The following is a 12623-nucleotide window of genomic DNA, read 5'->3' as shown; positions in this document are numbered from 1 at the left end:
GCAGATGAAATGTCAAAGTATGGATTTTAATGGTCCAATAAATAGTTCCACCAAATGACAACATGGGAACATCCTGCAGTCTGGCTCGATGTCCAGTATCAGTGCTTCTACAATTTCACAAACCAGAAAGTCCTTGTGTGTGTAATCAGACTATAACAAAACAAGCAGCTGCTATGTAAACAGCCAAAATCCCACTTTACTTACAAAACCATATACATAAGGATTAGCGATGCATTTAGCAATCTGCGCTTTCTTTTGCACTCCATAGCTGGAAGCCAACAGATGAAACAGCTAATAATTTTGTAGGTATTCAGTAAAAGGTTAGTAAGTAAAATGGGACCATAACTGCATCCTTTTGATCTTCTAACAGTCCAGAGGCTACACATATATAGAGCTGCTGTGCTCAAGGTTGGTGCATGTGTGTGTGTGTGTGTGTGTGTGTGTGTGTGTGTGTGTGTGTATATGAAGCATTCTAGTGGGCATGGGGCCTACCACGACCCCTGCCTCTACCACCAGGTGCTGAAGGGCCCTCAGCACTAGCGCGGGGGTTTTTAATGGTCTCGTCCACAGAGAGGATGAGGCAGGCGGCCTCGGAGGCAGCGGTCAGAGCGTTGATGCGCACAATGGCTGGCTCCCACACACACGCCTGGAAATTATCAGCGATGTCCTCGTTGTTCACGTCCACGCCGTACCACATTCCACCCTGACAGACACACAATTTGCGAATGCATTAACGCTCCATACATTTTTTTTAAAAGATCTATTCAAATCAATCATTTTGGATACAAGTGGATATTAATGCCGCTGCTGTGCTGAGGATGATCCACCACGGAAACATCATCTCATTCTCACTGCTCGTTTACCTTCAGACAAAAAAAACCTCATACCAAACAGCCAGGATGTTAAAATGACCAATGGCTGTAGCTACAGTGTGGATTCTGCATGTACAGAACCAGTGTAAAACCAGAACACTGTAAAATGGTGCTTAACAATAAGTCAGTCTCAGATGCTCTGCCATGGTCCACAGGGTGTGTGTAATCTTTTTGTACACTTTTTCCTCGCTATTTCTGTGTTTACAAAAAACACTTCAGTGCACAGTTTCCATCAGAAAAACTTCATGTTTGAACACTAACAAAGTAGGCAAGAATTTTCAGTTCACTGAACTGAAGAAAATTCACAACATTCCACTTTTATAAATTAGCTTTGTTTGGAATTTTTTTTTCGAGCCAACAATATGCTGCTGTGTTTGCAGATGCCCAACCACAGACCCTTTCTTCTACCTTGTTGTCAATGTCAGTCAAATGGCCTCCTTCCAGGAAAGTAGGTCACTCTATCCACACATATTTACAGAAAGGTATCAAATTAGTAGTTTTCAGTTTCAGTCAATCTAACCCTCATAGATTGGTCATGTGTGTGTGTGAGCGTGAGAACAGTGGGTATAACCATACAAGTATTCTTACCTGTGCGTGTCTGGCCCGGAGCTTGTTGAGGATGTTAGTTGCATCAAAGCCAGCGTTGTCACACAGCTGTCTGGGAATGACCTCCAGTGCTTTTGCATAGGCTCCTATCAGCAGCTGCTGCTTGCCTGGGATGGTCCTGGAATAGTCCCTCAAATATTTGGACAACTCCATCTCTATAGCACCACCTCCAGCCACAATCGAGTCGTTCTGTAATCAAGAGATTACACATTTTTTCATTTGACAAAACTGTGTACATCAATTCAACAATAAATGAAAACGTTTCCAAAACTATTTCACAAGCTGTATTATGACCGATAACACACCTTGATGGCTCTGCGTACAATCATAATGGCATCATGCAGCGATCGCTCAGTCTCCTCCATAAACTGCTCAGCTCCACCCCTCAGGATAAAGGTGCACGTGGTGGCCTTGGGGCAGCCCTTGAAGAAGTTGTACCTAGAAAAGTGGATCTAAACTTGTTCAGTCTGCACATTTTAATGTTGGTATATGCTTACAGACACACTGAAGTATCTCTTAATGGTCTACACATCTATAATGGTCACATATGTTGCTTTTCACATGATTAAGGAAGTGCATATCACAGAGTGTGAATGAACCATCGTTACCTCTCTCCTCCGACCTGCACCTCCTCAAAGAACTCGCAGGTACCTAGTGTATCATCAGTGAGGGAGCCAGCACTTGTCTGGATAGAGCCACCGCAGGCCTGGAGGAGACACCACATTCACTCAGCTTTCTTAGGTTTAGGGCTGTAATTCAGGTTCAGGATTAGGGCTGCAACTAATGATTATTTTGATAATCGATTAATCTTTCGATTATTTATTTGATTAAAGAGATTTCACACTCTGAGCAATTTTGTCCTTGAAACATTGTGCAAATTGAAGGCTATGAAAAAGGTATTAAATGTATCTATGTGGGCTGCTCTACACTGTGCAAAGAATTTTTACAAAAAAATTAACATTATACATTGCAAACAAAAACACAACTGATTGTCCACAAGATTTAAAGCAGAAATTAAATCACTATATTAAAAATGCTGGGAAAAAAAAAAAAGTGGTATCCAAACTGACATCACAGATACAACTAATCCATACTGAAATTAGTTGCCGATTATTTTAATGATCAATTATTACCGATTAGTTGTTGCAGCCCTACGCAGGATGCACAGTAATAACCAATAAAATGCATATACTGATGCATAAATAAATATATTTATCGTATTAAGTACGTTTCTAGCTATGCTTTAGCAACCATACAAAATTAACACACAATCCTGACCAAAGCGTCAGTGACACACACACACAAATTATATATATATATATATATATATATATATATATATATATATATATATATATATATATATATATATATATATCTATCTATCTTATACACACACAAACATCTCAAAGCAGCAGAAGCTGGACCACTGACACAAGAGAAACCAACCCATACCATCATGGTTCTCTTCAGATCCTCCTCCTGGACACGGCCAGCGCAGAACATATCTCTATCAGCAAAGTACTGCGTAGCAACATCCCCGATGGGAAGTTTGGACAGCACTACTTTGGCTCCAGACTTGCAGATCTTCTCCAGCTTATCATACAGGATGTTCCATTCGGCATCCACAATGGCTTGATAGTCCTGGAGGACAGAATGTATGCACACACACACACGTGGGAATTAATAATCTATCTCCCTACACACAATGACAACGTTTTTTTTTAACTCACCCACAGCCAATGCCCAAAATTCTTTGTAACATACATAATGGAACACTGTGTTTTAGGAAAAAACAACAAAAATAAGATTAAAACAGCTTAAGATCATTAAAAAAAAAAATGAAAAAAAGAAGAAAAAAAAGAAGAACTTAAGCTGCTCTTTAGAACCAAATAGCCAAGGAGAGGGATGGTACAATCTGAGAACGGTGGTAGTTTAGCGTAGCAGACTACCGACCTCAACATTGTTGACACGGACTTCAGCGTTGTCCTTCTCTGCCTTCAGTTCCAGCTCGATGTTCAGGAGGGCGATCTTAGGTTTCTCGTAACTTTTAGGCTGCATCTCAAAGCCAGCATAGGAGAAGGTCTTTTTAAAGGCCACACCAGCCACCAGCTGAGATTCCTACAGAACCAAACAGTAGGGTTAATCACAAAATCCGTACAGCTGGATTTATACTCATGTAGTATATGTACTTACATATTAGAACCTGTTTAAATTTAACCAAGAACTCCTGACACCATCTTTATTCCCACCTCTTAACTCTTAATGTTTTCCCAACATGAGATCAGAGAACATATCAAAGATCAGAGAACACTGAACATATTCAGTTCCTGCAATCTTGGAGCAATTGGTTGTTGAACATGTTTAAATAGACTTTTGAATAGAATCTCATTCGCATGAATGTGCTGAACTTATATTACAAAGGTTAGCAGATACAGACATTAACAAAAAAACTGGTCATACCATGTAGCCTTAGTAGAAAATCTTATATGCTTGTTATTTATAACTGGGAGGCCCTGGGTTCTTACCTCTAAAGCTCCACCCTGAACTTTCTTCATGCCAATCATCTTGAGTGGCAGCAGCTCATCCAGCATCATCACTGCATCCACCACCATCTTGGAGAAGAATTCCTTCTGGACAGCAATCAACTTCGAGTTCAGTGCTGTTGCAGCACACTTCTCCAACAAATGTCTCTGCTCCCTGAGAGAGAGAAAGAGAGGGAATTATTTCTTGCTAATAGTCAATAACATTATCCACACATTAACCTGGTTTAACAAAAGATAACACTTGCAGTTAAAAGTCCAAATTGAAAAGCATCCGTTTTCTACTCAATAGCAGAACGTGTCCATACTGAAGCGTCATTATAATCTGTTAGCTAGACGAGATGAAAGCATTGGGCTAAGACTCACTGCTTGTCATCCTTTCTGACAGTGACTGCAATCTCTTTAATCTTTTTGACGGCAAGCTGCGTGGCGGTGCGGAAAGCTCGGATGATGGTCTGCGGGTGAAGCCCCTCCTCCACGTATGGCTTCAGCTGCTTCAGAAACTCTGCCGCAAGCAGCGTTACAGAGGTGGTGCCATCGCCGACCTGGAGAGACGCACCCAAAAGTATGAGCTTGAGCATTTCCTGACATCGTAAGGTACTTTCAAACACGGAGTCACATTTAAATCTGCACCTCAGCATCCTGAGACCTAGCAATGTCCACCAGGGTTTTGGCTGCAGGGTGAACCACATCCAGCAGCTTCAGGATGGTAGCTCCATCGTTAGAGATGGTGGCCTTACCTGCAAACATACGCAACTTCAGCACTCTTATCATTGCCCTAGTATTAGTTGAACCTAAGTGACAGTACTCTGATCACTCTCTGCCCATGACGGGTGTGATGACTTTGCAGAAATCTGAGGAAAATCTCATTCTCACCTCTGTTGTCGACGATGAGCTTGTCCATGCCGCGGGGACCCAGCGTGGTGCGCACAGCCTCAGCAATCACCTGGCAGGCATTGATGTTGCTGACAAGCTGAGGGACACCCTGGGACGTGTCTGTACCCTCCTTCAGCAGGATTACCGGTGTGGGCTGTGCAGAGGAAAGAAATAAAGAACTTAGCAAGGTCCAGAGAGACAAAATGCTCAGTGTGACTTGAATTTGTCAATTAAAGTAGTAATAGCACTTCAGTAAAACCCTGCATGTGAACAGCACTTGTATTACTCTTTCTGTATGGCAGAGCATCCGAATAACCTGCCATGTATTACTGTTCTTCCAAAATGTTATCCATTAGCACTTTAGTGCAAGTTTTTAAGACATCCATAGACTAGCAATCTGATTAAATCTTCATTAGACTGACTGTTCTCTTGCACTCCAATGTTATTAATTCATTGATGCGGTAATTCATGCAAAAGGAACCCTGACCAAGTAAATTAACATACTTTTCTGAAGGTTGACATTTCTGTATTATAAATTCTTCAGTCTAATATTTTGAGATACTGGATTTTTGATTTCCATGACATCATCAACATTAAAACAAAAAAGGCTTGAAATATTTCACTTTATTTGTAATGAATCTAGAAAATAGGAAAGCTCCACTTTTTTTTAATATAAATTACAGAAAACAAAGAACTTTTCCACAATATTCTAATTTTTTTTTTAGATACACCTGTAATCCCTGACTAATAATAAATAGAAAAACAAAATGGTTTATTAAAACAAAGAAAAATAAATAACCATTGATATGGCGAGGCTATCTGTAAGGAGGGGTTTAGTTAACGTTTATAGAAGGAGTCTCCAGTGTCAGAAGCTGTCAATTAAAGGTTTCTGACAACAGGACGTTGCACAACATAAAAGTACAAACCGTTAATTTTTTTTTTTAGTTTGGTCAGCTAGATGATGTGCATGTTACTGTATAATATGTTAAGATAATTGTGTGGATTTGGTTTACCCTGATGTGGCGAGAAGACTTAAAATCTTTATATTTATTAGTATCTTCAGTGGCGTGAGCTGGTCGCTGTCACTTAATGCATCTGCGTCCAGGGTGGATAATGTCCATTTGGTAGAACCGAGACTTCACAATACTAAGTGTGTGTGTTAGAAAGATATATTCCATGCAGAATACCTTTACTCAACGAAATATAAGTAATGTAAAGAGTAAAGAAAAAAAGCTTCCGAAATGAACCCAAAAGCCGACAGTGATTTCTGTAGCCGTTAGCAATCCATATCCCCTGTTAGCTTGTTACCATGAAGAGGTGTGGCTTTTATCCCACATCACAGCATCAGCTTAGAAACACTCACAATGTTCACAGTGAATTTTATTTCACTTATTTCAGCTATTCAGACAGACTCAACTATCATGGATACCAAACCTCACAAACCGAGAAGCAAACACAAGCGCAGGCAAAGAACAAAACCATACAGCCCCGGCGGCTAACAGCGCCGCAGCTAGCGCCACTTTAACAAGCTCAAATTCACAATTACACTCCTCTGTGGAGAAAATAAACCCACAGGTTCAGCCAACATAACGTCTTCCGACAGTATAGTAACGGAAGGATAATTTATGACGAGTTCTCAGGACGGATGGAGGTGGATTACCAGACAAAACAGACATGATTGTACACTTACCATCATTTTTGCAGGTTAGAGAGGAAGACCGGTGCCGGTGACGTTCCCACAATGCACTTGGAACTCTCTAGAACATCTTCTTCTGCTGCTTCTACGAGTTATGGCAACGGTAGTGTATATCGCCACCTGGTGGACAGTTTAGGTAGCATGATTAAACATACAAATGAAATCTATTCTTTTCAGCAGTCTTGTTCCTACTAACCTTTTTTGTTTTTGTTTTTGTTTTGTTTTTTGTTTACACTGTTAGAAAAATAAATATTTCTCATTATATTATTTCATGTAGACACTTAACAGTGCAACTGTAGACCTAAGTTCTCTTTCTTGGTGAAAAATACATTCAAAAGGTTCAGAAAAAGACTACCCCGTTTAATGACAAATTTCTCTCACATCCCTGGCAGCGATATTGATTCAATATAACTTAAAAACTCATCTCAAGTTTAGCAGCTTTTCAGTTCATAATGCTTACATATTGTGGATGCATCCCTGCTAAAAACAAACAAAAACAAACAAACACAAAACTCTGATGGTTTACACTAGTGGTTTTCAAAGTGGGGACCACGGTCCCCTTGGCGGCTGTCAGGGGGCGCCCTGGGGGCCTCAACAATTTGGTGTGCCCATCCCTCCCACTAGTATGTTTTCTCTTTCTCACTCTCAGACAACCACACACACACGCACACACACACACACACACACACACACACACACACACACACACACACACACAATCAATTCCTAATCTAATGTAATGTAAAGATGTATATGTAATTATTAATAAAAAAAAGGGGGGGGGATATTCAAAAGTCTGTATTTTTAATGTGTTTTAAAGACATCTTGCAAAAGGGGGGCCTCAGTCAAATGTTAATGCCATTTGGGGGGCCTTAAAAGTTTGGGAACCCCTGGTTTACACTACAAATACTAGTACAAACCATCAGCTAATCATTAAACCCATTGCCATTACATTACTGGTCCTTAATGGTATCCACTAGAGATAACATGTCACCAAGAGAAGGTAACAGATTCAACCAGCAGAGACCCACAGTAACCATTACAGTTTCCAGTAAAACCAATGCAATTCCCATTATAACCATTAAAAGCATTAACCCCCCCCATACAACATACAAATTAAGTATGTTTTTATTGAAATATTTGTTAAGCGCTTGATGATTCTGGTGCTCATTTGTTGATTGGTGCTTTATTTTTTTGAGAAGTTAGTGTAAACATCTTAGTCTGACCAGCAAACAGCTGCCATAACACAGACCAAGCTAGTCAAACGGTAGAAAGGAAAAAAGTTCTGAATTACTGCCTCATCATAGTTTTTTTTTTAAAGAATATAACGCAACTATGAGTTTATTAGAAAATACTGTATACCTGTTTACAGGGTATCCAAAAAGTCTCCATACATAGGGGGAAATTAACACTTTTTAGCAAAATGTCTTTCAAAATTTTTCATACTTAGTTTATATTATATACATATATTTCAGATAGCCTATAAGAATGCCTTTGAATAAAGTTGAACATATTGAAATCATTCTCATGACTGGATCGGGAATCTGCCAAGGTCACAATGGACTTTAACAGGAAACATGGCAAGCACATCCCACACAACACTGTTTCCAAACATGTTAACAAATTAAAAAAGACTGGAAGTGTTGCGGACCAACCGAGAAGTGGACGTCCATGAACATCCACTGATGACGGCACAGCCGTTGTGGTACTGACAAACATAATCCCCTATGTATGGAGACTTTTGGGACCCCCTGTAATTCAAACATGTACTGATCAGATTCGTCAAGTAATAAGAAAGTTGTAGAATACCTTACAAGCTGGCAAAGATGGTCTAAAAGTTTGACAAGCACATTTATATGGGTGGAATAATATTGGTTTAATATCTGTATAGGATACTCTGAGTTTGGAGAACTTTAGCGGATAACAAAGGTCAAAAATGTCCCCCATTTCCCCAGTGTCCACTTGGTGTCACTATATGACAAGGTCCACAATATCACATTTGCTCAGTTCATGTAATGAGAGTCCATTCCTTCTCTTCTCAGTCTTTACACTTAGCTGGACCATGTAGCTCAGTGGTCACCAACCCTGTTCCTGGAGATCTGCTGGAGATCTGCTGGAGATCTGTTCCTTTCATCTCCAGCCAAAATCTAACACACCTGTTTTAGCTGATCAAGAACTTCTTAAGGCAATGATTAGATGGTCCTGTGGGCACGATTATGGTTTGAGCTAAAGTCTTCAGGAAGGTAGATCTCCAGAAACAGGGTTGGTGACCACTGATGTAGCTCCTTCAATCACCATTACTAGGAATAGCACCTACTTTCATTTTTACTTCCCTTCATTTATCCTTTATACGTTGTATTTTATTTATTTATTTATCATTTTCATGGTATTCTCCCTTTACTACTATTACTACTACTACATTGTCATCTTTCATATAAATGAAGAAACACATGACTGCTAATTTATGAAATCAATATTGTTTTAATCTATAATATGCAACTCATCATAATAATGTGAAAATAGGACTTTCCTGCTCTCACACATACTCCTAAAAACATAAACCACTTGCTATTCATGTCCTTGGCTGCACACTTCATACTCTTCTGCTAAGCTATACCCCATGTCTAAGCAGAGACAGGCTATTTTCATCTGTGTAACTACAGATTTTTGTTTCTGTGGTTAGTTAATGTTGCTTGAGCTGCAGAGGTGGAACACTGTCCTCTCTCTCATGTGTCTGCAGTCTGTGGTTGTGCGCAAAGCTTGCAATGCTCACTGCTTTTAGACACATGCAATTATCAGGCATTTATACACATACGCAGCCTGCCTCGCCCTTTCAGAGGGTAGCCTTTAACGCAGATATTTCTGGATATAGTGGCAGACGACCCACCTACTGCTGAGTCCGTGCTTACGGTAGCTGTGAAATCTGACCTGCTCCATTCTGTTAGTGGAAGGCAGGCACTTAGTGCAAAAAACTGTCAAGCTGCATTTAATGTGTGTCAGGTTGGCTGTTGAGCGCATCTATCATGGAATTATTTAAGACATGCTCTTGAGGATAACATTAATCACTTGACATAACTAATTAATTCATTTAAAGTTAACCCATAATAACACATTGTCATCTTTTATATAAATGAGTCTAGGGACACCAGACTAGACATTGTTTAGTCTTTCCAGTGTTTGAATTTTCAGGTTGAAAACCAGTTCTTGAAGGTTCCACCCAGTAGGACCTCCATCCCTGTTCTTATAAAATTACAGGGAGATCTCTACAGCTCTCTCTGTCTTTCTGTCTTAGCCTCTGTCATTACCTTCCCTCTTTCCATTTCCATCTCCTCCTTGCTTGGTGTGTCCTTTAATGCAGTAATGTGGTTTCATATCTTCACATGTGGCCCATGTGCAATGGAGTGTATTTAGCTATCAAATCCAGCAGTAATGAAAGGGCGGGTGGATTGCTAAATGGGAGTTATTTCACCATCATGGATGCTATGTGTATCTGATGGTATACTATCTTTAGCCATCTAGATGAAATGTAGTGATACATGCTATCCTAATGAGGCAGGTGGATTTGCAAGTACACACACACAAGGTGGCAGGACTTTGTGGGCAGCAAAATCCTGGATCGTTTTTTTTCTCTCTGTCATACTTAGATGACATAAAATGGGGAGGAAAATTAATTGCACTGGATCATATAACCATAATGATATCAAATGCAATTTGTACAACATTTGATATCCTTATGGCATGATGATAGAGAGATCACAATATAGCTAGGGTGTAAACATGCCACACAATGTGACATGATTTCAATTCATAAGGCAATGCGTGAGTCTCAATCAGCTCCCTTGCTTCCTATGTGGTGAATCAGTATACCATGTACACGAGTTCAGGCACTGGTAAAGACTCCGGCTCACTACACATTGGGACACTGATGACTCAATTTCCGGTGACATGACTATGTGCTCGTGTTGTAAAATGTCACCACAGGGATTTATCAACAACACCAGTACCAATATCTTTCTGACATTACGTCATATAAATTTGTTAGCTTAATCACACGTGTTTCTTTCATGGTACTTCAAGCAGGATTGTAGGCTAGCTAGTGGATTTAAAAAAATATATCATTAAACACTTAAAAGTTACTAGACTCAAATAAACCGTATATAGAACATCAAATAAAATAAAAAAGTTTTAAAAAATCACTAACGTCAGTCAGCTACAACAACAATAACAAGCTGATTGAGATCTACCCAACGATTTGATATTTAATGATACCACTAAATCTGCTACAATGGGATTCAATAGTTGCTTCTGATCGATATATAAACATCTTTGTTCAGAATCTGGGGTAGGCCTACAGTTAATTTGTGAATTATGATGATGTTGAAAATGAACATTTGAAGTATCAGAGTTATGGGCAAATCACCTCGCTAATCTATTTACGCAACAGTAAAAAAAAAGAATTATTTTTTACACACCACTTGTCTCTTGTTTTTTTTTTTTTTTGATAATGATCTATTTATAATCAGTAATAATTGATTTATGATTGTTGCCTCGAGTCATTTTAGTTATTGCCTATTAAATAGATGTATCAATCCAAATCTTCTTATCATTATACCCCTCTTATATAGTGCATAAAGAAATTGTGTATGGATATCATGACTTTACATTAAAATGCCAAGCTGGGCTTGTGTGTGTGTGTGTGTGTGTGTGTGTTTGTGTTTCAAAGAGTGTTGAAGTGGCAATAATTGGAAATCCATTCCTCATTGATTCTTAAGCTATTACCTTGGTCTAATTGTGTGATACAAGCACCTTCCAGGCTGAACATTATGGGTTTAGCCAGGTCATTAATCCCAACAACGTAAGTCATACTTCACAATTAAGCGTGCCTCTTGACAAACCTGATCAATATTCTCTTAACAGGAGCATCTTAACTACTGTTTTGGGATCAGCACAAATTGAGCAGTAGAACAGATGGTTCAGCAGCTATTATGAAACACAGTACCAAATGGCAATTAACATATAGCTGTATTGGTGCCAGTACTGTGATAGAGACACATTTTAAACATTAGCCGCTGTGGAAGGTTAATTTTTTAAATAATTACAATTTGACAGATGATAATTACACATTCAGCAACATTTACTGTGCTTTATTCTACCGGTCCAATATGTCAATATTAAAAAGGGAGAGAAGTGAATGCTAAGGACTTAATTTGGACGAGTGTCACTGATCTAATAGCTTTGCCAATTGACTGGTTATTCAGTCTACAGGAGCAAGTCGTCACTGATCTAATAGCCCGTGAGGTTTGGGCCACATGTCTGCATTATGTTTCTCAGCTGGATGGAGCCATGAAGGCCAACTCAAATCAGAGAGTCAGGAAACATGCCCTGCAGAGTCAAGTTGCCACGTTGGAGCCTGGATGTGCTACATTTATTTTGGTTACATCCAAAACCACATACTGGCAAACTAAATAAGAAATGTCACCTACAACACTTACTATTGTAGCCTGTTATAGAGTATGGTCATATATATCCATCCATCCATCTTCTACCGCTTACTCCTTCTTCAGGGTCACAGGGAACCTGGAGCCAATCCCAGGGAGCATCGGGCACAAGGCGGGGTACACCCTGGACAGGGTGCCAGTCCATCGCAGGGCACAATGGTCATACATATATATATATATCTTTTAGTGTAAAGCTGTACTAAATGTATTTAAAATCAATGACTACAATATTTATTATATTACCTCCCTTATATGTAGGTGGTAGCAATATATCACTATTATCAATAATCTTCAGCAGTCACAGTGTGAACATTACAACTTAGGCTACTAGGCTGGCTAGCTAGACAACATGAATTAACTGGTTGGGGTATTCACAAGCAACACTGTGAACAGTTAAGCCTTTCATGTATATTCATATGTATACACACATAGGAGACAGTTTAAAGCCACTTGTGAATACCCACCTTAACCAGTTATTTAGTTCTTTCTATCTAGCTAGCCAGTCTTTTTTTTGCTTTTCTATTTTCTTTGT

General features: G+C 39.4%; 1 protein-coding gene across 1 annotated transcript; it reads right to left on the bottom strand.

Annotated features, from left to right (window-relative positions):
• Positions 1-5: 5 nt before the first annotated feature.
• On the bottom strand, positions 6-6671 carry cct7 (chaperonin containing TCP1, subunit 7 (eta)). Its single transcript, XM_053629269.1, has 11 exons — positions 6588-6671; positions 4898-5051; positions 4655-4761; positions 4388-4566; positions 4007-4178; positions 3435-3599; positions 2934-3122; positions 2087-2184; positions 1784-1916; positions 1461-1667; positions 6-703 (listed from the first exon to the last, which is right to left on the bottom strand). Exons 1-11 carry the CDS (start codon positions 6591-6593, stop codon positions 473-475), a joined length of 1641 nt encoding a protein of 546 aa, XP_053485244.1. The 5' UTR covers positions 6594-6671; the 3' UTR covers positions 6-472.
• Between the last annotated feature and the right edge of the window lie 5952 nt (positions 6672-12623).

The sequence above is a fragment of the Ictalurus furcatus genome, chromosome 7 (genome assembly GCF_023375685.1).
Source record: "Ictalurus furcatus strain D&B chromosome 7, Billie_1.0, whole genome shotgun sequence".
Lineage (NCBI taxonomy): Eukaryota > Metazoa > Chordata > Actinopteri > Siluriformes > Ictaluridae > Ictalurus > Ictalurus furcatus.
This window is presented reverse-complemented; position numbering and strand designations above follow the sequence as displayed.

Excerpts from the sequence above, each read along its gene's own strand:
- cct7 (XM_053629269.1), bottom strand. Across the intron at positions 4,762-4,897 it reads GCTCATCGTCGACAACAGAG|GTAAGGCCACCATCTCTAAC; the intron begins GTGAGAATGAGA and ends GTATGTTTGCAG. Across the intron at positions 2,185-2,933 it reads ATCTGAAGAGAACCATGATG|GCCTGCGGTGGCTCTATCCA; the intron begins GTATGGGTTGGT and ends TGTCTCCTCCAG.